The 26,322-nt window shown below is 51.5% G+C and overlaps 1 protein-coding gene and 1 long non-coding RNA gene across 6 annotated transcripts; one reads left to right on the top strand and one right to left on the bottom strand.

Annotated features, from left to right (window-relative positions):
• Nucleotides 1-127: 127 nt before the first annotated feature.
• FAM83H (family with sequence similarity 83 member H) lies at nucleotides 128-26,287 on the bottom strand. Of its 5 annotated transcripts, none has more exons than XM_077190316.1 (6): nucleotides 25,576-26,287; nucleotides 24,601-24,784; nucleotides 7,038-7,498; nucleotides 5,544-5,708; nucleotides 5,102-5,226; nucleotides 128-2,997 (listed from the first exon to the last, which is right to left on the bottom strand). In XM_077190316.1, exons 2-6 carry the CDS (start codon nucleotides 24,653-24,655, stop codon nucleotides 348-350), a joined length of 3,456 nt encoding a protein of 1,151 aa, XP_077046431.1. In that variant the 5' UTR covers nucleotides 24,656-24,784; nucleotides 25,576-26,287; the 3' UTR covers nucleotides 128-347. The 5 variants fall into 5 exon arrangements, with proteins under 5 accessions (XP_077046431.1, XP_077046442.1, XP_054506332.2 ...); XM_077190327.1 differs by lacking the exons at nucleotides 24,601-24,784; nucleotides 25,576-26,287 and adding exons at nucleotides 20,037-20,204; nucleotides 21,634-21,714; XM_054650357.2 differs by lacking the exons at nucleotides 24,601-24,784; nucleotides 25,576-26,287 and adding exons at nucleotides 20,037-20,225; nucleotides 21,634-21,691.
• Nucleotides 21,823-25,321, top strand: LOC129131390 (uncharacterized). The gene is made up of 3 exons (XR_008535641.2): nucleotides 21,823-22,117; nucleotides 23,161-23,270; nucleotides 24,529-25,321. It is a non-coding gene; the product is annotated as an uncharacterized LOC129131390 (long non-coding RNA).
• Nucleotides 26,288-26,322: the final 35 nt, after the last annotated feature.

The raw sequence follows: 26,322 nt of genomic DNA, 5'->3' as shown, positions 1-26,322 counted from the left end.
CTCAAGTACTGAATTTTCTGGTTTTCTTTTTTCTGAAATTTGAATGTTTTTTTCTGCTGAAAATATTCCTTGGGTTTAACAGAGACTATCACTAAGTTTTGTACAGTAACAGAGACTTTTAAGCACGTTGGCATTTTAATTGTTTTATTTGGAACATACTGTGATAAAGTTTGATATCACCTGACTTTATTGAGCAAACTGTGCTGTGGGAGGCTCATGCTGGATACATTTCTGCTCACTAATCAAGAAGAACATTGCCATTGGGGTTTGTAGCCATCATAGACAAGTTTCTTCCTCATCTCCTGTGACAGTCAGTGATTAAATGGAATTAAATAGGATTTCTAGGATCATTTTTTGGTCTTGAAGGTCCCCAGGATTTTGGGCATGAATTTTCCCATTTTCTTGTCTTTGGCATCTGTGTCATATTCCTCTTCACTGGGACTCGTGTGCTCGTCCTTCTTGCAGAACACCTCAAACCTGCTGTAGACTCGCTTCTCCTTCCTCATGTTCTCCATCTTCTTCAGGAGGGTGTCTCTGTCCTCCGACGGCTGCCGCTGCAGGTTCCGTTTCTGGCTCCCAAAGCTCTCTGACCTGTGGATGTTGCAGCTTTTCTCCTTTTCCCCTTTTCTTTCCAAGCTTGTGGTCGACCTGGAGAGGTCGGGGTTGCTGGTGGACGGCAGCTGCTTGGCCAGCTCGGCTCTGTTCTTCTGGCTGTTGGCAGAGATCTGCTCCAGGATCACCTTGGTGTCGTCACGCAGGTTGCTGCTGTACAGGATGTTGGCTGTGGAGGACGGGAACCTCCCTTGCGTTGTCTGGCTGCTCTTGGGGGGCAGTGGTGCTGCGAATTTGGGGGGTTTTTCTTCCTCCATTGCTTCCTGGCAGTCCCCTATGGATGATCGTTTGAGCACCACTGCCTGCTTGTCACATTTCCCACTCTCAGAAGCAGGTTCCTCCTCCAATTTCTTTTCACCTTTTGGGTTCAAAAGCTGCTTCAGCCGTAGTGACCCTTTTCTTAAAAACTCCATGGGATTTTGCTCTTGTTTTGAACAGTCTTCCTCAGATTTGTTGAGAGAGCTGTCAGACCCTTGACTTCTAGACAGGCTTTCTAGAACTGAGGACGTAGTACTTGTCCTCACCTGTGGTTTCTTCATTTCTGTGTTGACTAATTTTGGAGAGTCTTCTCTGAAGGTCACTCTGTCCTTCTTCTCTGGAAGAGCCAGTTTCTGAGTGTCTCCTACAAATATCAGGCTCTCCTTCTCTGGAAGAGGAGGTTTGTTCTCAATGGGGTAAAACCGGGATGACAGCTTGTCCACCTTAGTGCCGAGATGTGCCAGGGGATCTTTACTCAATGCGTCCCCAAGCTGCGGGGTGGATGAGGCCATTCCAAATGCTCTGTCCAAATCTCCATGCATCTTGTAAGTACTGCAGGAGTCTTTGGAGTCCAGCACCCTGCTCTCCAGAATCTTATACTGCACAGATTTGGTACATTTCTTCTCTGTATTCTGAGATTCCTCCTGTAGGTAACCCGAAACAGCTTTGGTGTGGGTGACCGTGCCCCGTTCCATGTCCTTGCCCACAGCTTTGTACTTCTCCAGCAGCTCGGCCACTTTGGAGGAGGCAGCCGTCTTGATGGTTTCATTGTCCTTTGTTAACTCACTGGACATTTGCTCTTTTTGGATCATCTGCACCTTTTCTATTGTGGTGTTGGGCTGATCTAATTTGGCAGCACTGAAAATCAGAGAGGACCTGAGCCTGGAGCTCCTCTGGATCAAGGGATTTATCCTGGACCTGAAGGCATCTGGTTTCATGATTGAGGTTTCTTCACCTGCTCTATCAGAATCTGCAGATTCCTTGGCACTGTCAATTCCCAGTGGCTTGCTGCTGAAGGGCGTGGGGGGCTTGAAGGCTGGGACGAGGTCAGTGGGGTGCTTTGTGAGGGGATCCCCCAGAGCATCGTTGTACGCCTCGGACTCCATCGGCATTGGGAGCCCCTCATCTGGTTCTGACTGGTACGCGCTGAGGTACGAAGAAATCCTCCAGTTCCGTAACCCCGTTCTGTTTTCCTGTGTGTTCTTGTCGTCATCCTGCTCTTCATCCTTGTCCTGTAGGAACAGGCGCTGCTCCAAGCTCTGCTTCTGCGTGGGAGAAGTCTGGCAAATGAATTTCTGTCCAATGTTCTGCCTCCGTAGCATCATTCCCATGGGGCCGTTGCCCGTGGGGTTCAGCTGGTCGGAGCCATGTCTCACCTCCCTGGAAGAATTTGAGGGCACGTAGTCCAGCCGTAGGGGGAAACCCTCCTGTGGGAAACTGGGCTCCAGTTCGGGGTATCGGGGTCCCTCTCCGTAGTCTTCCAGTTCATTGAATCCCGGCCTCCCCCCTCGAATCCTCTCAAAGAATCCCTGAGGTCTGCCAGGAAGATGGGGATGTTCAAACTGGTACTGGTAGAACTGGTCCTTCTGGAAATGACTGGATTGGATTTTGAACTCATCCATGTTGTTCATGAACATCTGCCGGGTGTACTGCTTGGCAGAAGCAAAATTCTCAAATGTTCCTTCTGCAAAACTGTGTCTCTTAAAAGCGTCCAGCTCCAGCTGCTTGGAACGGAGGAAGCCCCTGACGGGATCCATCTGGGAATTCTCCAGTTCCACCTTTTTGTACATGCGCATGGCCGACCCCTCCACGGTGTGCCGCAGCATGTCATCCCGCCGGAAATTGGACAGGAAGTACCTGTCCGGATCCACCCTGTCCATGAAGGAGGGGAAGAGACTCTCGTCCCTCTGGAACATCAGGGGGCCTTTCTTGGGGAAGAAAGGCATGTTATTGCCAAAGGGAGCCAGCGCAAACGTGTTCTCTGCCTTTGCCAGGACGTTGGCTGGAGGAACCAGAGGCTCCGACTGTGCAAACAAAATGCGGAATTCTTCATCGAAGCTGGCCACCAGCTCACCCTGGAAGATGTGGGCAATGCTCCTGTGAATCTTCTCAAAGGACCACATGAAACTGAAGAGAGAACAGAAGTGATGGAGTAACTCAGCTGTACCTGTTTTCATTAAAACATTTGCTCACCTGAAGCAAATTCTAAATTTTCTGGTTGGGCAGAAATAGGGCAAAATAACGGCAGACAATTCCCCTGCAGCTGTGTGTGTTACACATGACTGTTCCCAAACCTAACAGCTTGATTGATTTGGGATCACATCTTTGCAGAGAATTTTACAAGGCAATAAATGATTTCTGTTCTAAAAAGCTAGTCAGTCATGTCACCCAGAGTGAGCTGATGATAATCCTTGTGTGAAGCAGATGTTCCTGTCTTCAGCACTGTCAGGAATGGCCTGGACAACACTCAGTGTGTCCCCTCAGCACCTGGCAGGTGACACCAGTCAGGGGGACCCCAAAGCTGGGAGATGTGCCAACAGAACCTCCAAAAAGACAAACCCAAGATCCTACTCCTGGGGTGGCACAGCCTTTCCACCCACACAGTTTGAGGGGACTGAACAGAAGGAGCTGGGCTGGAAATGGGGGAGGAAGATGTTCAGTGTTATGGCGTTCATCTTCCCAAGTCAAGCTCTGCTTTTTTTCCCCGTCTGAGTGATGGGAAGCAGGGAATGGATCCCTTACTTTGCCCTGCCTGTGTGTGCAGGTTTGCTAGAGCTGTTAAAACTGTATCACAACCCAGGAGTGTTCCCACCTTTACAGTTCTCTACCACATCCTGCTGGGAATGATGAGGGACATCCTTTGTGAGGCTTGGCTGCCTGCTGGGCTTAACCAAAACCCTTAGAATTACTGTCCTTTTTTTTATTTTTGCCACAGATTTTTTAATTCTTAACATGAAGGAAGCTTGGTTTGGGGTTGTCTGGGCTCAAGGCCTTCTTCAGTTGCTGTATCTACCTCCACTGCAAAATGGAGTATTTTTCCCAAAAAATTGCTACTCAGTGTCCTTACTCAGTGAGCAAAACTTGTGTCCCTGATGTCCATGTGGAAGTGCCAGAATGCTGCTTTACCAATTCACCAGCCTGTCTCTCAGAATCCCAGACTGGTCTGGGTTGGAAGGGACCATCACACCTTGTTTCACCCCTTCCACTAGCTCAGGCTGCTCCAAGCCTTGGTGAGCCTCACCTTGAACACATCCACAACTTCCTACTTCAGAAGTGATATATTGGAAAGCCCAAAGCCATGGGAGTGTGGCAGAAGTAGTCCTGAACAATTTACTTGATGCTCTCATAAACAAGAAATGATCCAATTGGAACAGTTAGTTATTTGGTACAGCATCAAATGTGAGTAATTCTTTTCAAACACCAAAGTGAAAAAAACCAAAGTGAAATCTTACTGTCATGGAATGTGCACTTTAATCAGATTCTTACAATTTTTTCTTCATATACTGTGGTTTTAAATACCCTTAATTCTATTTGCTTAACTTCCACCATGAGAAGCAACTCATGGTAGGCTTGGATCAACCTGGCCTAGATGTTTCCCTGCCAACAGCACGGGGAGAAACCATGTGAGCTTTAGGGTCTGTCCAACCCAAACCATTCTGTGATTCTATGATTACATTCTCAGAGCATGACAGGTGTTTACCCCATCACCCTTTTAATATGTGAAGGAGAAATTCTTCTACTGCAACTCACTAAAAACATTTATTCCGCCAGAAATTAATGCCTCAGCTGGTAAGATTGTTATTCCCAAAAGAATGGTAATGTGTTAATGGCTGATCTCAATCCTAACTAAAACCACCCCCCACTAAAACCACCCTCCTCTCTGTTGCCCAGAGCAGCTGTGGCTGCCCCATCCCTGGAAGTGTCCAAGGCCAGGCTGGATGGAGCTGGGAGCAGCCTGGGATAGTGGAAGGTGTCCCTGCCCATGTGGGGCTGTAGGGGTGGAACAAGATGAGCTTTAATGCCCCTTCTCACACAAACCATGCTGTGATTTGATGATTCTGTGAGTGGGGGTCAAAGTTCATTTGGTCCAGGCTAAGAAGCAAATCTTGCACTCCTTATGCTATGGCAAATTCTCCTCCCTTGGAATCAGATGGGAGCTGAGCTCCTCTGCAGCCAGCCCCGTGCACAAAGCACCTGAGTGTGTCTCTCTGAGCTGGACAGGGCTCCTCACCTGTAGTTGCCACTCAGCACTACCATGCAGTCCACCAGCAGGAACTTCTCCTTCAGGTGCCCCTTGAAGGACATCCCCGTGCGGCAGTAGTAGGTTGGGCCAGACACCGTCCTCACCCTCAGGAACTGCAAACCAGAAAGGCTCTGACTCAGATGGGACCCTCATTCCCTCCCCTGCCCCTTCTTCCCTGCCTCCTTTTAACCCATCCACCCCCACTGGGGTTATCCAGCTCCAGTGGTTCTGCCTGCTCACACCGATGTACAAACCCCTTTCTCAGCACTTCTCCAGCCCTCAGCCCGTGTCGTGCCAGCTCTCCTGGCTTTCTTCACTTCATCTTTCACCAGATTCTCCCCCTTTTCAGGTGTTTCCTGCCATACTGGCCCTCTGTGTGCGGGACACACCCCCTCAGGACACCCATCAGGTAGGACAGGTCTTTGCTCACCTCCACATAGTTGAGGTTGACTCTGCACTTGGCAGCTGTGTCGAGGAAGAGCTGGGAGTTCATTTCATCCAGCAGGATGTAGACGGGCACCCGGCGAGAAGCAGCATCCAGCACCTCATACAGCAGATCCACGTCGGTGAAAACGTCCATCACGATGGCCACCACCTGGGGAAGGATGCAGGAAGGACTCATCCCTCATGGGCCCCTGACCACCCGTGTATCCCAGCTTCTCACACCCCAGAGCTGCCCTGTTCCCATCTCAGCTTCCTTCTGAAACAGGGACCATCCCAATTAAAGGTCCCCTTAAGCACTGTGGGCCCCGAACTGGAAGGAGAATTTCTGCCCAGGAAGGTGCAGGTTCTGTGTATGCAGCTGAGGGGAAACCTCCCTGCGAGCTTCCCGACTCATCAATCCAATAGTTCCATGAATTTTTTGGCCATGTAATCACACTGGATGGTGTATGGAGCTGGTCCTCCCACTCCAACATCCCCGTGCCATTTTTAGGTAACTTCCTGGCCAGATTCAGGCAGCCATTCTCAGCTGCATCCATGTGCTGATTTTATGGGAAGCAGCTTCACAGGTCTCCCTTCCTGTCTTTCCCAGCTCCCTGAGTGCAAATACTTGATGGAAAAGGCATAAGGAAGGAGTAAAACTCTTCTCAGTGGTGCCCAGGGAAAGGACAAGGACAGACTGAAACACAGGAAATTACAGTTCAGTTACAGAAAAGCTTCTGGGACTGTAAGGAGACCATCAGCATAGGAACAGGCTGTCCAGAAAGGTTTAGTCTCCACCTTTGGAGATGCTCAAGGACACATCCTGAGTGACCCTCTCTAACTGACCTCCTCTGAGCAGGGGGGTGGACAGGACCAGCTCTAGAGGCCTCTTCCAATCTCTAATGTTTTGGGATTCTGTGAACTCTTGGTGTGTTTTAGCAAGGCCTAGGGCATGGTGCCATGACAGCAGAGCAGAGACAAGTTTTGGTGCAGTCAATGCTGGATTTGGATCATCCTGCTCTTCTGTCAGGTTCTGGAAACAAAGTTCAGGAAATTAGCAGAGGACCTGATGTTCCTCAGCCTGGAGAAGAGAAGGCTCCAGGAAAAGCTTACAGTCCCTTCCAGTGCCTAAAGTGGCTCTGAGAGCTCAGGAGGAACTTTGGACAAGGGCCTGGAGTGACAAAACAAAGGGAGTGGCTTTACACTGCCAGAGGGCAGAGTTAGATGAGATATTGGGAAGAAATTGTTCCCTGTGAGGGGGATTAGGCCCTGGCACAGCGTGCCCTGGCTGCCCCATTCCTGAAAGTGTCCAAGACCAGGTTGGAGGAGGCTTGGAGCAACCTGGGCTAGTGGGAGGTGTCCATCCCCATGGCAGGGGGGTGAACTGGATGAGCTTTGCAGTCCCTCTGACCCAAACCACTGCACTGTGATTCTCCTCCCGATGCTTCTCTGGCACATGTGTGGTTTTACCTCTGCTCTGGCTGGGCTCTCCCTGTCTCACCTGCTGAGCTGCTCGGATCATCCTGCGAGCCTCCTCCTTGATGCTGGGGTTGTCTGGCGGGGGTGGCTGCACCAGCGTGGTCACCTCTGTTCCCCTGAAGCCGAAGACCATCGGCCAGCCCAGGTCGAGCTCGGGCACGGCCAGGTCTGAGTTCATGGGCCAGTACGTCCCGGAGGACCCGTCCATGTCATTGTCCCCCGCCGTGTCCGTGCTGCCCTCCTGGTTGGCGTACTGGGGCTTCTGGAGGTTCTGGATGATGTGCTCCACCTCGGAGCCACAGAGGAAATCTGGGGCCGCCTCCTCGGCCAGGAAGCGCTGGTAGCTCTCCTTGCCCTCCTCCGTGAGCACATCCAGGGCCAGGCGGTAGTACTCCTTGTAGTGGGGGGGAAGGTAGTTGGGGTCCAGGGGGTTGTCCCCCTGGGAGGAGCTTTGGGATCGACGAGCCATCGGGGGAGGGAGAGCTGGAGGAGAACAAAGAACATCCCTGAGATACAGCAGTGCCGTGACAGCAACACATCCAACACATCCTCCTCAGGGAGCAAAGGCACAGATTAAAACTACATGGAGCAATGCTGGAGAAAGTTCAATTCAAAGGCATGGGAGGCTAAAATTAGGCAGGGGTGTGAGTCACTTAACCATTACCTTCACAGAGTTAACTGTTCTGGGCCAAAATATGGAACAAATCAGCCAGGCAGCCCTAGGATAAGTGAGGCCAATGCATCCAACAGAATGATCAACTTTCTCTTTTAGGCTGCTGGTTGCTAAGCTTCAATTTATTGTTTGTTTGAAAGTCAAGAGCAAAGCTCTAGGTGGTTATTATCTACACCCCATTAAAATTAATTTCCAAATGCTACAGAAGTTATTTACTATGTGTAATGTGGCCCTGCCTGAACACAAGGACACCCTCTGGACCCTTACAGATTGGGTTATCACCACCTCAGCACAGGAACAGAAGCAGAGGGTGCAGGGGTGACCTGCTGGTGTAACACAGTCAGAAGCAGAGGAGTCTCCATGAGATGAATGAAGAAATAAAAAACAAGGGATGTGATCACTTCTTCAGTCTCCTCATGTTAAGAAAAAACAGAGCTGAAAGGGGCTCACATGCAATATTTGGTAATTGTCTATAGGGGACAATTATTTGAGACTATAAACAAATCTGATTTTAATCCATTTCTGACAGAAAAGTTTGTTGTGCCACAACAGTAATATCTGACTGATCCACAAAATGCTCAAAGCACTCTGGCTTTAGACTCTGAACTAATGTCAGTGCTGGAATGTTCTTTTCCTGCACCCCACCTCTGAGGTGCCAGCAGAGATTTCCTCCTGATCCCCAAAGAGATCCTGCTGAGTGGTGTTACAGGAGGTGAGGGTCGCTGCTGTCACTGCCACCCCACACATCTGCTCCCAAAATGGGAGGCATTGCCGTGCACTGGGAGAAGATCAAACCTCACACTCAGACTATCACTCATCAGGAGCTGTGAGCATAAACCAGTGTCAAGTTCTTACCTGACCACCTGCCCAGCACACAGCAGTGCTGTGTAACTCCTGCCTCAACCCCCACAAATTACTCCTGCTCCAAACTGGAACTCCTGGTAAAGCTGCATGATACAACAGGAAAAATTATAGTCCTAATGTAAGGATAAGAAAATCCAACAGCTCCATATGTGAGGTACTGCAACAGATACTCATTTCTACAGTTCTCACATGCAGCTGCCTATACAGTCTGAATTGTCTGCATTTATCTTCCCTCTCTAATTCTGTCTTATTTTCTCTGTGTAAGAGGAGAGGATACAGAGCACTCCAGTGTGTATCTCTGGTGGAAGGTGCCCCTGCCCATCGCAGGGGTGTGGAACAAAATGGGCTTTAAGGTCCCTTCCTACTCAGACCATCCTGGGATTCTGTGATTTTAGGATACTCAAGTCACCAGTGTTCCTGCTTTTAACTATTTCAACAGTGTCATTTTAAGGGCTTACTCCCATGTGCCATCAATCTTGGACAGAAGAACAACATACCCAACTCATTAATACATTCCCCAGGAAGGGGACAGAGGTCCCACAGCGAACTGCTCACACTGCTCAGAGATGGGAGCGTGAGAGACAAAGGAACAAGTGCAGTATCAAAAGGAAGAATTATCAGAAGAACCCTCTGGTACTGCTGGGCAATCAAAACAGCAGAGGAAACGTCATGCTGGTGAAATGGCAAAGCAATTTTATATTGATTAATATAATTATTTCACTACAGTTATAAATGAAGAGGGAGAAGACTGAGCTTTAAATAAGCATCAAGCAATACTGGCTGTTACTGGGCAGGACCACAGAAAACAGCAGCACTACACAGGTTCAGCAGGAACTCACAGCTGGAGTGTGCTGGGGATATGGATGTTTTATTCCTCAGCTCCCAAAAACGGAGGCTTATGCCTGAACTCTGACATCTACAAACTGGGCCCAGGGCAGCTCTGCTGCCAGCACAAGGACCCAACAGGACAGAAGGTGAACCTGGCAGGCTCAGAGGGACACCAGGAAACCCCTGTGCTCAGCAGGGCTGATCTGGGGGAGCTCTCATTGCTCTGCAGCTCCCTGGCAGCAGGGTGCAGCCATGTGGGGGTCAGGCTCTGCTCCCAGTGTTTACAGTCAGGAGTCACCCGAGCCCCCCAAGATGAGTACATTTGTGAATAAGCAGGGAAAATAGCACCAGTGAAGAGGTAAATTTGATGTGAAAGCAAACTGCTCCTCGTGGGCTTCCCTGGGACACTGGGAGAGCACGGACACGGAGCTGGGGGTGTCCTGGTATCACTGAACCCAGCAGTGGGGGTGGCTGCTGGCCTGGGTGACCGGAGGAGCCTGCAGGGGATGTCTGGAAGGGGCCTGGAAAAGACCCATAGTTCATAACTGTGAAACAAAAACCAGAAGTTGTGTTTGTGCCCCTACAGGTGCCTGCCCCAGCTCTTCATGTGCTCCATGGCTTGGAGCCACCTGGTCTGGAAGGTGCCCTTGCAGAGCATGGAACAGGATGAGTCCCTTCCAACCCAAAGCATCTCGTTCTTCCATGATGCCATAAACTGTTGGCATCCTTTAATTCCCTGGGTTGCAACAAGAACAACACCATGTTGATGAATTCTCAGTTTGCATGAAAAACGCTGGTTTATACATATAAGTAAGTATGGAAATAAATAAATAGCTATACACACACACACACACACATATATATATATATATATATATATATACAAACACACTAAATTCTGGATATTTCCTTTATCTTCCAAAATCCTTCCCTGTCAGGTAAAGCAGAAGGGAAGAAAGTATCTGGAACCCCAAAGGATATTTATGACCTTTTGTCACTTTGGTGGGTGTGAGCTGAGTTCAGGTCAAGGAATAAATAAAATTTCTCCTGCTACAGCTCTTCTTGCTGACTTCAGATGGAGTCTGCACTTAGTTAATGGATTTTTATAATTTTGTTTTGCTCTGTTCCAGCCCCTGGGATGACCTGTTTGCAGCTGGCAGAGCTCTGAGGCCCTGGGTCAGATTTGGTGTCATGAAGCACTGACTGCCAGGCCAGTTCTCCAGTTCTGGATCAAACCATCCAATACTTGGAAAGCAATTCCTCTCCAAATCAGATGTAAGCAATCACATGCCACTTCTGACTGATATTTGTGTGCCAGAGGGAGGATTCTGAGACAGAACAGGCTTTTAAACTCCTGTCTTTTCACTTCTCTCTTAACTAGTCTTGCTCCATTCCAAGTGTGTCCATTATCCCCGTGCAAGGCTGGATTTGGTGGAGGAGCAGTTCACATGCCTCAGGAAATAGGAGATGGATTACTCACTGTGCCACATTGCCCTGCTAGTTTTTTAGTCCAGAACTGTGTATTCCATGTATTTTGTAGGGCATTCCATGCTTTAAGCCTTGGCTCCTTTTAACCAGAGTCAGGGAGCACAAGGTAAGGTTTCCCCTCAGAGGGACAGGAGCCTGGACACACATCAGTTATTAGAGTTATCAGCTCTCTTCTTCCCTGATGGCTGGATTCTCCTTGGTCAGGGGCACCTAAAACAACCTGCAGGAGACTGGGGGGGGGACCTCAGTGCACTCCACATCTTCCTCATGAGAGGAGGAGGAGGAGCAGACACCGATCTCCTCTCTGGGTGCCCAGTGACAGGACCCGAGGGAGCAGCTGCAGCTGCAGCAGGGGAAGGTGAGGTTGGAAATTAAAAAAAGGTTTTTTCCCCCAGAGGGTGGTTGGGCACTGGACTTAGCAGAGTCCAAAAATCATTTGGACAATGCTCTGGGGCACAGGGTGGGACTCCTGGGGGTGGTCCTGTGCAGGGCCAGCAGCTGGGCTTGATGTGTGGCCCCTTCCAACTCAGTTCACTCTGTGATTCTGTGACTTCAAGCAGGGGTTGGCTCCTTGTCTGAACTTTACCTGCAAGTCTGTTTCCTGCAGCTTCTTTCACCCCAGAAAAAGACAAATGTTGTATTTCTGGAATTCTGAACCATCAAAACTGTCAAAGAAGCTGAGCCACAAACTGAAAATATCCCAAATGTAGATTTTCACCCTGTAAGTACTGATTTATAGAGAATTTTACTTACTTACATGCTTGTTTATTTTATTTAATTAGGAATTTCGTTTTATTTTAATTGCCGGTCCCAGTTTACAAAATCTTCTGACAGGAGTGATGAGGATTTGAGGGAGAAATGAGAATGCTAAAAAGAATAAGGTGTGGCAATTTGCGTGGGGGTCTTTATAATGGGTAACAAAATATTTCTTTCTAATGGGTAACAAGATATTCTATGTGCAGTTACAGCTCAGGCACTGAACTGTCAGTGGGTACAGGAGGGGAGGAGCTCATGCCCAGCCAGCACCTGCAGCTGTGAGATGTGTTCAGCCAGAGGGAACCCTCAACATCCCTTCTTCCATCCCCATGACAATATTGGAAAAGTAAGGCCCTGAAGTCCCCTACTCCAAAAACCCTGCAGTGCACCTCCAGAAGGGAGGAGGAAAGCTCAAGCACATCACCAATGTCCTCCACACCTTCAAGAGCTGCAATTTTACCAGGAAACACTTCCCTGGAAGAGTGGAAGAGAACTGCCCCATTAGACAGGAAAGGAAAGGAATCCTGCTGCATCCTGACAATATGACCTGGGAAAAAATTCCAGCAATTGCTTGAAGCTGGATGTTTTGAGCAGAAAACACCAATACCGGACCCAAGACATTCTTCAGACCACTGAGCGACATCCCTACTGATCCTGCAGCCAAGCCCCTGGTGCTTCAAGGAAAGAAAAATTCCAGAAGGTAAATTAGGCAGCAAGGGGGAAAATCTACTTCTCCCCATCACCGAGCCCTTAGGCCTTGGGAAAGTCACTATAAATAAAGTGCAAACAAGCCATGGCCAGGGCAGCAATTGCGGTGCTCACACACAGGCCCTCCATGTCACCTGGATGGGTGCCCCAGGGGCCTGGCCTGGCCTCCAGCTGCTGCTGAGGAGGCCGTGGGTCTCTGCACAGCAGGGCTCACACCTGCTGAGCTTCAGATGCCCAAAGGCACCTGGAATGTCCCAAAAACCCCAGGTTTCAGAACCAGGGTTACTCCTCCAGGATCAGTGACCAAATGCATACGTACAATGTGCCTATCTGCACCCCCTTACAGATAATATCCAAGAAACATGGGATAGGACTCATCTTCTAACAGACACGCTCATGTTTGGCCAAATATTCTCTTAATTTTTCTCCCAGACATTAACAAGTCAGCCTGCTAAAGCCTCAGTGCTCAGACCTCAACTGTTTTAACTCAGAGATTCTCCCTTACCCTGTCACACAACTCATCCTACCAAGATCTTGCTTTGAACTGTCAGTGCTCTATACCAGAATTTACCAGAGGATGGGAGGCAGCTTTGACAGGAGGATGAGTCAGATACTGGGGACACACTCCTCCCTGTGAGGGTGGTGAGGCCTGGCACAGGCTGCCCTGTCCCTGGCAGTGTCCAAAGCCAGGCTGGATGGGGCTTGGAGCACCCTGGGCCAGTGGAAGGTGTCCCTGCCCATGGCAGAGGTGGGGGACTGGATGAGGTTTAAGGTACTTCCAACCCAAAACATTCCATGATTCCTCCTTAATATCCCATCTAAGCCCTGTCCTTTGGCAGTGGGGAGCCATTCCCTCTTGTCCTGTCACTCCAGGCCCGTGTCCAGAGTCCCCCTCCAGCTCTCCTGGAGCCCCTTTAGGCACTGGAAGGGGCTCTGAGGTGTCCCCTGAGTTTTCTTCAGGCTGAACAGCCCCAGCTGTCCCAGCCTGGCTCCAGAGCAGCAGGATTCCAGCTGACACTTAGAGTCACAGTGTTACTTCTTCAGACATTCTAGAAGTCTGTTACCATTATTTGGCATTTCATGCACTTCTCTGCTATCCTAAGTGATCATTCTATGAAATTATGTCCATAAATTTAGGACTATCACCACTCATGATGAGAACCTTAGAACCAAACCTGCAAAATTTAGTTTCTCCCCAAGAAATCCTTCTCCTAATGCAATGGCTGGGACAAGCATGAGCACGGACACGTACACAGAACAGTGTGGAAGGAACCGCAGAATCTCCCGAGCTGGAGGGGACACACGAGGGCCACCAAGCCAAACTCCCGGCCCTGCACAGGAAGCCCCAAGGAGCCCACAGAAAGAAGGGGGTGTGGGTACTGCTGGCACTCTCCGGGCCAGTGGCTGGGTCTGGCAGGAGGAAGCTGCAGGAGAACAGAACAGAAGGCAGCTCCTCTGTGGCTGTTTGCAGCAACTCCTCCCATGCTCGGGGGCAGCGGATAAAGGAGAGCACGAAGCAGCTTGTTGGAAACCCAGCAAGTGGGGGATGAAGGCCCCGGAATGGGCTGAGGAGAAGCAGGAGCCAGGTCTGCTCCGCCCGTCTGCCTGGGCTGTGCCAGAGACACTGCACTGCTGCTGCTGCTGCTGCTGCTGCATCAAACACTGCACTGCTGCTGTGTCAGACCCTGCACTGCTGCTGCTGCTGCATCAAACACTGCACTGCTGCTGAGTCAGACCCTGCACTGCTGCTGCTGCTGCTGTGTCAGACACTGCACTGCTGCTGCTGCTGCTGCTGCATCAAACATGGCACTGCTGCAGTGTCAGACACTGCACTGCTGCTGCTGCTGCATCAAACACTGCACTGCTGCTGTGTCAGACCCTGCACTGCTGCTGCTGCTGCATCAAACACTGCGCTGCTGCTGAGTCAGACCCTGCACTGCTGCTGCTGCTGCTGTGTCAGACACTGCACTGCTGCTGCTGCTGCTCTGCTATGTCAGACACTGCACTGCTGCTGCTGCTGCTGTGTCAGACACTGCACTGCTGCAGTGTCAGACACTGCACTGCTGCTGCTGCTGCATCAAACACTGCACTGCTGCTGTGTCAGACCCTGCACTGCTGCTGCTGCTGCATCAAACACTGCCCTGCTGCTGCTGCATCAAACACTGTGCTGCTGCTGAGTCAGACCCTGCACTGCTGCTGCTGCTGCTGTGTCAGACACTGCACTGCTGCTGCTGCTGCTCTGCTATGTCAGACACTGCACTGCTGCTGCTGCTGCTGTGTCAGACACTGCACTGCTGCAGTGTCAGACACTGCACTGCACTGCTGCTGCTGCTGAGTCAGACCCTGCACTGCTGCTGCTGCTGTGTCAGACCCTGCACTGCTGCTGCTGCTGCATCAAACACTGCACTGCTGCAGCAGCAGACCCTGCACTGCTGCTGCTGCTGCTGCTGCTGCTGAGTCAGACCCTGCACTGCTGCTGCTGCTGTGTCAGACACTGCACTGCTGCTGCTGCTGTGTGAGACCCTGCACTGCTGCTGCAGCTGTGTCAGACACTGTGCTGCTGCTGCTGCTGCTGCTGCAGTGGTGCACAGGGAGTCCCAGTGGAGTCACTCCCCTCCCTGGCCAAAAGCCATCAGGAGGAGAGGAGCAGGTGGAGAGGAAGGAGCAGGCAGGTCTCAGCCATCCCCATGCTATGATCAAGGCAGGGGTGGGGAAATTTCCCTTCAGCTTGGCCTGAGATCTGCCTCTGTTCCCACTGGTATAAATGGGAGTGACTTTACTGCCTGTGATTCCTGTCACACACATTCAGCTCTGAGATTCCCAAAAGCTGTCAGACCCCCCTAATAAAGGGAAGAGTCAGATGTGATCACAGCCTGCAGATTCCTCCACACTGAAACACACTCAACCACATGGAATATTTAATGTAAGGAAAACTGGCTGGCAGATAAAGCTGGAGGTAAAAACTGTCCCTTTGCCTCTGGATTCATTATAGGAGCAGAAACTGGGAAAAGCACAGACCTGTTGATGTGGGCAGCATTTGGTGCCTGTCCATATTATATTCCATTTCAACAGACTTATACTGTTTTTTTCCTAACAGAGCAGCAGGAAATCACAGATTCAGACATGCTGTGATCACCACAAAGCCCTACAGATTAAAATAAATAAATAAAAGGACCTGCCTTTCTCCAGAGCCTTTGTGCCAGGTGTGAATCAAGGGTGCTGGACCATGTTTGTCAGTCTAAGCAAAAGGGAACCGGCTCAGTGCTCCCTTTGTCTCTCATCTGCTGTGCCTGGTGCCAGCCCTGCAGATGCCTCAGCACCTGGGGCTGGCTCCATCTGCCTGGCTGTGCTGACTCCAGTGCTTGTTGTTACGTGTTCTGCCTGCACAGCCAGTTCCCAGGCTGCCTCGCTCAGGTGATCCCTCCCTGGCTGGACCTGCTCCGCTGCTTTGGGACACTCCCAGGAGCCCAGGCTGCCTGGAGCACCCAGGAAGGAGCTGCCTGCGAGGAAGCAGGGCTGGATCCCCGAGTCTGCAAAGGGCTGCGAAGAGCCAAGCTGTTCCCCAGCCCCTTATGTGCAAGTACAGACAAAAGTTCCTGGGCTCAACCACCTCATCTTCTCACTGCCCTAGACAGCACCAAGAAAAGAAAGGCAGCACAGACAGACTGGTTTTTAGGCACACTGCTCAGCCAGCCCAAACCCCTCTGTGCTATCAACACTCAAAGAGCTTCTGAACTATGGGCAAGAAATGAATCAAGGCATTTTGATCCCTGTGATGGGCCTCACCTGGCCTGTACACCACATTCAGGGGCATCACTGACATCTCTTAGGGTGGGCTGTGAAAAAAATTCATGTTTCCAAAATGGCTCTATACACAAAGTTTACAAATCAATTATTTAAAAAAAAATATTTGGCCTCAAAAAAATAGGAAAGATCCTATGCAAACAAACTGCTGATGTTGTGGGAGGGTTGGGTTTAGGAGAGGACAGCAATGCCTGAGGGAAAATGACTGGAGCAGACATGGTGACAATGAGACATGGAAAGTGTTAGCTTGCTCTCAAGAAAATGTTGTACTTGGTAAATGATCTGGGAAGGGACCTGTCTCCTCGAATATGGTTTAAGGTGTGGGGTTTTTAATTCTGCACTGTGTGATGGAAGGAAAAGCCAGTGCCTTCTGATCTTGCTGCAGAGGAAGAACCTGTATGAACAGCAGGACATGCTTGTCCTCTCCAGAAGCTGCTCCTCACTTTTCTGTTCTGAGAGTTGGACTTCTCCTGAAAAGGATCCTGCCAGTCTTACAGGGGTACAGGATCTGTAGTTCTGAAGTGTAGCCCAGAATTTCCTACTTTGGTCAGAACATGGAATTGTACAAGAGCTGGGGCAAAGAGGAAGCTGCCCAGAGAAGCTGCGGCTGCCCCATCCCTGGAAGTGTCCAAGGCCAGATCCCTGGAAGTGTCCAAGGATGGGGCTTGGAGCAGCCTGGGCTAGTGTAGGGTGTCCATGGCAGGGGGTTGGAGGAAGTGGTCTTGAAGGTCCCTTCCAACCCAAACCATTCCACAGCTGCATGAGAATGCAGGGCTCAGGCACATTCCTCCCAACAGGACAGGGAAATATGGCAAATAACCTCGACTAAGCACTTTTTTAGCTACAACTGCCTCTGCCTAGTCCTAATTCTTATTTTTTCTCATTCCATTCTTCTCTCTGTATTTCCTGCTGAGTCTTACCACGTTCCCCTTCTCAGTGTCCTCTTCAGGCAGTAGGCTCAAAGCCTGGGTTACTGTCAGAATTTCTGGTCAGAATTTGTTATTCCTATTACAATGTCATAAAATGCTCCCAGGCCTTCTCCTTTGGTCATCTGAACAGCTGATCACTCCCTGTTAATCATGTGAGAGAATGTCACCCCATTCTTCACTCTGGATGGTCTCATGGGGATCTCAGTCATCGTTAAAAAACAGACAGTACCTCTGCCTGCTGCTGGGAGTTTTGGCCATCAGATGAGAAATTGCTTCAATTAATCAACTTTTCACTGAGTTTCTAGAGATGGCAGCTGCACTTTCTGTGTTCATACCTGTGGCAGCTGACCCTGATAAATGGCTCCAAGAACATTTTCTGTGTCTCAGGTGAGCAGTGAATGCCCTGAATGCTGCAGGCACGTGGCAGAGTAGAACCAGTGCCTGGTCTGCACCTCCAAAACCCACTGGGCTCTCACTCATCTCTGCTTACTAGGGCAAGGGATCCCACAGAACATTCTTTGGTGGAGAATGAGAAAGTGGCCAGACATTCGGGATATCCAGGGGACCTTTCTGCAGGCCAGAGGAAGGGAAAAGCGGCAGAAGAATTACATGTTGTAATTTTCTTTGTGAAGTGGTTGCTGAGACAGCTGTCAACGTGTCCCACAGTGGCAGCACGTGAACCTGTCAGCCTTAACTGTCCCATGCAGCAAGGGTACAGAGTGGACAGGGAAATCTGAGCTGTGGGGAGCACCAGCACAAAACCTGATGTTTACAGCAGCTGGAAATGAAATATCATCCTGCAGGAAAAAGGTGTCTCTTAGGAGATTATCTGAATGATCACAGAGTCCTTTGGATTGGAAAAGCCCCCTGAGACCCTCGAGTCCAATGGCACTCCCAGCACTGCCAAGGCCACCACTAACCCATGTCCCAGTGCCACATCTACAATAGCAATGCTCGTGTCACATTCACTATCCTGCAGCCAATCCCTTCCCCTGGGTTTTTATTCAAAAGTAGCAAGCATAAGGAAGTCTAAAATGGAGAACTTAAAAAAAAGGACAATCAGTGTAAGGTCTAATTTGGGGGAGAACCATGTGCTGCCCTTGACTTTTACTTCCCCCACACACTGATTTTAGAAATGCACTCATCAATCTCCTCTTCCTCATTAAGACTACAAAAATCCAGCACATGGGGCCTGATAAGCAGTCCAGACGTGTCCCATGTAACTGTAAAATGCAAAGAATTCCAATCCTGCAGGGTTTGGAGGTGAATTTCCATTGCCTGGAAAGTTTTGGTTGCCAGAAAAATTATGCCTAGAACATGGGTAAATCTGTCCTGAGCCACAACCCTGCTCTGACACAAGCATACAGACATTTCCACACTTACAGAATCTCAGAATCAGAGACTGATTAGAGTTGGATCAGACAGGTTAGAGTTGGAAAGGTCCTTCAAACCCCCCTGCCATCTTCCAATAGACCAGGTTGCTCCCAGTCCCATCCCAGTCTTGAACCTTCTAGGAATGGGGAAAACAACAACTTTTTCCTTTGGCATGCAATTTCCCACAAACCATATGAAGAGCAAGACCTTTTTCCCCCCTCAGAATACTCCTATTGCCAGGTCACAGCAAATCCAACTCTCTTTTTACACCTCAAATGCAACTATAAAGTCCCTCGGGTAAATAGGAGTGAGACCAAAATGAAAACAACTTTCTCTCCCTAAAATGCAGCTCCCTTGTGTCCATCTAATGGGGTTGGGACTCTGCTCTCCTGCCTCCTGATCCAGGGAGAACATCTGCACAGGGAATGGGAACTGGTGCTCAGCACTGCTGCCACTGTCACTGATCTGCTTTGGGGTAGTTTGCTGTTACTGACCTATTTTTGGCCTCTCTTGCAGCTGAGCTTATTGCAGCTTCCACAAATTAGATGTTTTCAGCAGCAGAAGGATGTGATCAGTACTTCTGCTCCTTCACAGGTGCCTCTTCCCTTTCTAACTGTCCTAGATGGAGAACCCAATCCTCAGGCCAGGCAAGATTCACAATTGACCCCTATTGACCCTGGCCAATAGAGTGAGCAACACAGAACCATCCCCTTCCTGTCCTCACACACCAGTCCTGAGGTCTGTCGGGCTCACACCTATGGAAAACTCAGCAAGTGCCAGCCCGTGTGCCTGTGCACGCCTGTCCACACGCATCTGTCCCTGCTCCTGCCCGTACGTGCACGGCTGTGCCAGGGCTCGTGGGCCGTGTCAGCACTCAGAGCACACCCAATCCCTGTGTGTGGAATGCAGGGGCCTCGGGAGCTGCTTCCCAGCTCCTTGCCCATCGCAGACCTCGGCCCTCACAGCACATCCCCTCTGTCCCAGTCTCACCATACATCCCATACATCCCTCACCATACAGTATCCCTGGTCCAAACAGGAGACCGGCTTGGGCTTTGTTATGGGGAGCTCAGTTGGGTTGCAAGGCTCTTCCCAAAGAATGAGGCTGAGTTTGGGAATATCCGCTCCTGAGGGATTTCTCAAAGGGGAATGGACACAATTGTGTGAAGTGTTTGATAAGCAATTTTGATCTGAGGACAGAAGGGTCCCTTCCCTTTCCATCCTGGGCACAGCTGGGACATTCCAGGTCCCTTCCCTCACCATCTCCAGTCCCTGCTGCCTGTACTGGGACATTCTGGGTCCATTCCTTTCCCATTCCCAGACCCTGCTGCGAGCACTGGGACATTCTCTTGCCCCCCTTGCCTCTCTCATCTCCTTCTGTCTCTCTCCCTTCCTGCCATCATGGCATAACTGGGAGCTCCTGCCACTGAAGCCCTCCTGGATAGAAGCAGCAACCTCCTGCCCATGGATTGCCTATAGAATTCCCTGTCCCAGGTGCCAGGCACTGTGCAGAGGAGCAGGACAGGCCCTCCCCAGCCCTTGCCCTCCACCTCAGGCAGCCACACAAGTACCCCAGGAGGTACCTGCCCTTCTCCTACCTTACCAGGGAAGTCGGCCAGCTGGTGGGTAGGTAGTGGGTCGCTCTCTGGCTCAGGCGGCCATGCAGGTACCCACGAGGTCTCCACCCTTCTCTACCTTCCCAGGTGAGCTGGGGCAGGTGGTGGGTCACTGTCTGCTCACTTGGACGTGCCTGCAACCTGATTCACCTGGGAGCCAGGCGAGCGAGGCTCCACCCAGGGCAGAGCGGGGGTGAGTAACAGCGAGAGAAAGGCAAACTCCGGAGAGCTGTTCCCTCCCCAGGCGCGCAGGGAGCCAGAGATAAGGGCTGCGCATTCCTGAGCCGCCGGAGGCCTCTCCCTTCCGTCTGCCCCGAGCCTGTCAGACCAGCTCGGCACTGGCAGCGGGGCAGGGCTCGCCGCAGCCCCGCTCCTGTCCCGGGCCGTGACACGGACCCCAGCCCAGCCCCGGTGCTGTCCCGGCCCGTGACACGGACCCCAGCCCAGCCCCGGGCCCAGACCGCGGCCCCCAGCCCCGGGCAGGGCCCCTGGGCGCTGGCCCCAGCTCGGTCGTGGCCCTGCGGCTCCCAGGAGGGGGCATTTGGGCTCCTCGGGCACTTGTGGTGCTCTGGGCGTGTTGGGGACAGACGAGCAGCAGCTCCTGGGCAGTGGCACCGTGGATCAGGAAGGGCCGGGGCAGCGCCCTCTCCCCGTGTCCCCGGGGGTGCCGTGGAAGCGGCTCTGAGGGGACAGCCGCGGCCTCCCGTCTCCCCCCATCACCGTGCCCGCTCCCGCAGCCGGGGCCCCGCGGGCAGGGAAGGGTTAAGCGAGATTCCCCGCAGCCCCGGGCGTGGCAGCGCCTGTTCCACCTTTCATGTCCCAGCTCGTCCCGCCCGGCCGCCGCCGCCGTGAGGGCCGGGCCGGCGGTGACTCAGGCGGGGCGGGGGGTCCGCCGTGAGGGAGGGACGGAGGGCCGAGCAGCCCGGCCGGGGTGTCCGTGGTGCGGGGACAGGCTCGGGCTCCTCTGAGGGGCTGCAGCGTGCCCAAGGAGGGAACAGAGCTGCGGGAGAGTCTGCAGCACTGGGCTGAGGGAGCTGGCGGCTCAGCCTGGAGAAAAGGGGGTCAGCAGGGACCTTCTCGCTCTCTACAGCTCCATAACAGGAAGGTAGAGCCGGCGGTCAGGCTCTGCTCCCAGTTAATAAATGACAGGATGAGAGGTCATGGCCTCAAGCTGCACCAGAAGAGGTTTAGGTGGGATATTTGGAAAATGCCTCCTGGAAAGGGCTGTCCAGCCCTGGCAGAGCTGCCCAGTCCCCATCCCTGAGGAGACTGAACAGTGGAGTGGATGTGGCACCTGGAGACATGGGCTAGTGCTGGTCCTGGGAGTGCTGGGGGAGCAGCTGGACGCAGTGATCATTGAATCATGGAACGGTTTGGGTTGAAGGGACCTTACACTTTATCCAGTTCCACCTCCCTGCCATGGACACCTTCCACTAGCCCAGGCTGCTCCAAGCCCTGTCCAACCTGGCCCTGAACACTGCCAGGGATGGAGCAGCCACAGCTTCTCTGGGCACCCTGTGCCGGGGCCTCACCACCCTTACAGGGAAGGATTTCTTCCCAACATTCCAACTAAACTCACCTCTGGCAGTGGGAAGCCATTCCCCTTGTCCTGTCTCTCCAGGCCCCTGTCTAAAGTCCAGATCTCTTGGAGTCCCTTCAGGCACTGGAATCGAGGAAACGATTCATCAACGGCTTGGCTTCTCTTCTGTGGGCAGAACACTTCTGCTCTCTAATGGAATGTAGTGTTGTCTTTGTTTGCATCTTTGATATAATCCCTCTTCTGTCATCAGGAAACTGCAAAGGATCTGTTTTGAGGCCCCAAAAATGATGGTGTTGCTGGCAGTGACATGGTTTTGATATGGCTATTTAAGGCAGGACCTATCAGACTGAACACTGCTGACAGCTGGTGACAGAGGTGGCTGTATCAGCACCGGCCATCCCAGAGACCTTGGAATGGTGCCACTATGTACATGGGGGTAATTCAGACCTTCCAGGCCAAGATGAACTGCAGCTAAACCCCACTGGATACAAGGGAGCTACACCATCTATCTGGTATCTCACAGGTAAACTTAGATTGGATAAGCAGTGCCCCTGTGATTCTGAATGAGCTGAACCAATCCTGCCTGTAAGGAAAGCCAGTTTCAACATGAGTTTGGAGCTTTTCCTTGTGTGATACTGAAATATGAATTGGTGAAATCCCTCAGAAAGTCAGGTTTAAACTGTTTCATTAGTTTTTCTGCAAGGTTTCAGTGTATGGCTTTACAAACCTTTTATCCTTAAATAATGATGATTTGTAGTAAAAGTGTGGAATTATCCATAAAGGAACTTAAAATCTTCATGAACTTTGGCTTTTAGATTCTATCAGCCAGCAAGGACCTGTGTGAGTTATTCCCAGATGTTATTAAATCCCAGTAAAAACACACTGGCCTTCCCAGAGCCTGTGGGATAACCCTACACTCTTGTTTCAGCCTTCATCTCACACCAGTTTAATCTACTTCATTAAGTCTCATAGCCTGTATTTGAGTAAAGTATTTCTCAGTAAGTAGATACAATCATCACCTTTCAGTCTTCTCACTATTAAATAGAAAACATTTTAAACCTCTCATTTTCTCTTTTCCAAATCTCTTAAAAGGTATTGGTGGACCTTTTGTGTTCCAGCTTTTCAAAACTAACTTTCAAATCTGAATATCAAACAGGATGCTTTTACTTTCAGTTTCACTACTGCTGTATACACAAACACGTCACCAAGATTTTATTGGAGTAGGTTTGACTTCTCCTGAGCCAATTTCTTTTGCACTCCAGAGTAAATATTACCTGGAATTGCTGATTTTAAAGCTATTCCTAATGCAATAAAAAGGCCTGCATCCTTCCACTTGGGAATTAGTAATAAAGTTTTGCTGCTTTTCTATTCTGAATGTTGGTTGTGTTTATTTTCTTGTATTATTTCCAAGATAATATTGGTTATTTTAGAGAACCTTCTTTCCCTATAAATGCCATGTACGTGTGTAAGTGGTGTTTGTTTGGTTTTCATGAATTACAACGTGTTTGCATTGTTACACTGGATTAGTGCAGCAATCCAAACTGGGTAATTACTGTTTGTCACCAGTGTCTCACCAGGCTCCCTCTGCCAACGGCATTCAAACAAAGCACACTCGTGTCCCAGATTGATGATGTCTGGATTAACCACACGGGGTAAAACAAAGTGTGTGGAATGAGGTGAGACCTAACTTCAGATTGTGGTAGCTGCTTCTGCTGGGACTGCAGCTCTCAGAGACAGCAGAGCAGGAAGGGAACACCCTGAGCAGGGGAGCAGGAGCAGGGAGACAGCCTGAGGAGGTGGGGAACAGCTGGGAGAACACCCTGAGCAGGGGAGGAACAGCTGTGAGAACACCCTGAGCAGGTGAGAGAACACCCTGAGCAGGGGGGCAGCAGCAGGGAGACACCCTGAGCAGGTGGGGAACAGCTGGGAGAACACCCTGAGCAGGGGGGGAACAGCTGTGAGAACACCCTGAGCAGGGGGCAGCAGCTGGGAGAACACCCTGAGCAGGTGAGAGAACACCCTGAGCAGGGGGGGAACAGCTGTGAGAACACCCTGAGCAGGGGGCAGCAGCTGGGAGAACACCCTGAGCAGGTGGGGAACAGCTGGGAGAACACCCTGAGCAGGTGGGGAACAGCTGGGAGAACACCCTGAGCAGGGGGGGAACAGCTGTGAGAACACCCTGAGCAGGGGGCAGCAGCAGGGAGAACACCCTGAGCAGGTGGGCAGCAGCAAGGAGAGCTCTGCTGCAGTTCTCCCTAGGAACCAGCACAGCCCACGTGTGTCAGACAGGTCATACCCTCAGTTTTGGCAACAGCCTGAACAGGAGCACTGCCAGGGGTCTCAGCAGTGATCAAAAGGGGGTTGCACAAGTTTGTGTCCTCAAGTGCCACCGAGCTGTTCCAAGAATATCCCCACATGATGGGATATGGCACTCAAGCACGTGGTTTAGGGGTGAGCATGATGGTGCTGCTGGGCTGGTGCTTGGTCTTGGTGCTCTCACAGGTCTATTGTGACTGTAATGATTCAGTGATTCCATGATTTTAAAACTGAAATCCTGGAAATCTGACCGGATGGGAGCTTGGCTTCTGGTAGGTTTAGCTGGGATACCGGGAGGAAGTTCTCCCCTGTGAGGGTGTGAGGCCCTGGCACAGGGTGCCCAGAGCAGCTGTGGCTGTCCCTGGATCCCTGGCAGTGCCCAAGGCCAGGCTGGATGGGACACTGGGCAGGAATTGTTCCCTGGGAGGGTGGGCAGGCCCTGGCACAGGGTGCCCAGAGCAGCTGTGCATCCCTGGCAGTGCCCAAAGCCAGGCTGGATGGGGCCTGGGGCAGCCTGGGACAGGGGAAGGTGTCCCTGCCATGGCTGGGGTGGGATTAGATGGGCTTTGAGGTCCCTTTTCACCCAAAACGTTCCATGGTTCTGTGATTACGACACAGCCCCTGGCTCCATCCACCAGTGAGGCGCTGGCGCTGTGATCACTGCCAGGATGTGAGGAACAGACACATTACCTGCCCCAGAGGCACCACAAGCACACACAAGGTAATCTGGAGAGCAGGACCTCATTCCAGAGCTGCTCCTCTAGCAGTGCAGATCCATGGGCTCTTTGATAGTGGAGAAGGTGGTGAATCTTCCCCTTGACTCCACATGGGTGACTCATCCCAGCTGCCACTCTGGGTTTGATCTGCTCAGGCTCTGCATGTGTACAGATTATCTGGGTTAAGTGCAGCTTTGCTTTTGCCCTTTATCTGTCTGCTCTGAAGCTGTTTAACATGATCTGCCTGTTTTCATGCCAGCTCAGTTTCAGGAGTCCCAGGCACTGACTGGCACTGAGCACTGGCTGATTGTTCTGCAGTGACCGCAGGCTTGGTCACTCATCTCACAGGTCCCCAGTGCAATTCCTACCCCTGCTGTGCTGACAGAATTGGGAAAGTCTCTTCAGTGTTGCACGAGTCATTCCCCTCTAGCTCTTCACAGTGACTTTTTTATTGTGGAGAAATCCCACATTATTCTAACAAGCAGAACCAACATCTGCATGGAACTCTGGGTGTGGGAACAGAAATGTGGTCTTGCACAGTTTCACTGCTAGAAGCTGTTTGCTTTTTTAAAGAAAACTGCCTTCAATTAAAGGGGCTGATGAGGAATAATCTGCGAAGAATCAGTGTTGTATTTATACAGCAGCACTGTTTGGGGACCAGGCAGGAAGTTGTTGGGAGGGTTTGCTGTTTTGTTCTTTACCAGTGCTCAGCCCTGGTGGCTGTCCTTTCCTTCTGGGGAAAACCCAGGAAGGGTCCTTGCCCTAAGGAAGGAAAGTCCCTGGGATCAGGTCACCTGGCCTTAAGCAGGACCCCACTGGAGAGTCCCCCGTGCAGACAGGGGGATTCAGAACATCCAGTATGTCCTGAGTAAGAAAAAACCCAGACCTGCTTGGCTGGGCCAGTCCCCACTCCCCCTCAGGAACAAGGACATCCCGAGCCAGAGCTCACCCTGCACTGGCAGGGCCTCTGCCTTCAGTAGTCACGGAGACACATTCTAATTCCAGAGTGGTTGCAGTTTGAACCTTCCTTCTGAGGGGACGAGGTGCAGACACTGATCTCTGTCGTCACCAGGGAGAGGCCTCGAGGGAACGGCTGCAGCTGTGTCAGGCGAGGGTTAGGCTGGATATCAGAGAAAGGTTGTGCCCCCAGAGGGTGGCTCAGCGCTGGGATGGGCTCCCCAGGGAGCTCGATGGCGTCCGGGGTCCTGTCAGCTCAGCCCAGCTCAGCTCAGCCCGGCTCAACTCGGCTCAGCCGAATTCAGCTCAGCTCAGCCCAGCCCAGCTCGGCTCAGCCCGGCTCGGCTCAGCCCAGCCCAGCTCAGCTCTCTGTGACTCCGTGACTCACCCCCACTGCTGCGGGAGCACAGACAGGGCAAACACGGCCGGGCAGTCAGGGGCACTCACTGTGTGCCTGCTCCGTCCTCCCTGAGGAGAAACAGCCTCACTGCACAGCGGCTCCTGATTTAAATGCTGGTTTAGGGTTATTAAATAAATGAGGAGTCACCAGAACTGCAGCTCAATGGTTTCTGCCGGCACAGAGCTGCACCTTTCCATAGGCGGTGCGCAGCACGGGCCCTGAGCCGCTCCCGGAGCCGTTCAATCCCCGCTCCAGGATCCTCTCCCGGGCTCCGCTCGGCCCTCGCCGGGCTGGGCCTGGGCTGGGCTCGGCCTGGGCCCGCCGCTGTCGCGTCACTGT

This window comes from Agelaius phoeniceus, chromosome 1 (genome assembly GCF_051311805.1).
Source record: "Agelaius phoeniceus isolate bAgePho1 chromosome 1, bAgePho1.hap1, whole genome shotgun sequence".
Lineage (NCBI taxonomy): Eukaryota > Metazoa > Chordata > Aves > Passeriformes > Icteridae > Agelaius > Agelaius phoeniceus.
This window is presented reverse-complemented; position numbering and strand designations above follow the sequence as displayed.

Excerpts from the sequence above, each read along its gene's own strand:
- FAM83H (XM_077190316.1), bottom strand. The coding sequence starts at position 24,655 with ATGAGGTCCTGCTCTCCAGATTACCTTGTGTGTGCTTGTGGTGCCTCT. Across the intron at positions 7,499-24,600 it reads TTGTGGTGCCTCTGGGGCAG|CTCTCCCTCCCCCGATGGCT; the intron begins GTAATGTGTCTG and ends GTTCTCCTCCAG. Across the intron at positions 2,998-5,101 it reads GTGCTGAGTGGCAACTACAG|TTTCATGTGGTCCTTTGAGA; the intron begins GTGAGGAGCCCT and ends TTCTCTCTTCAG.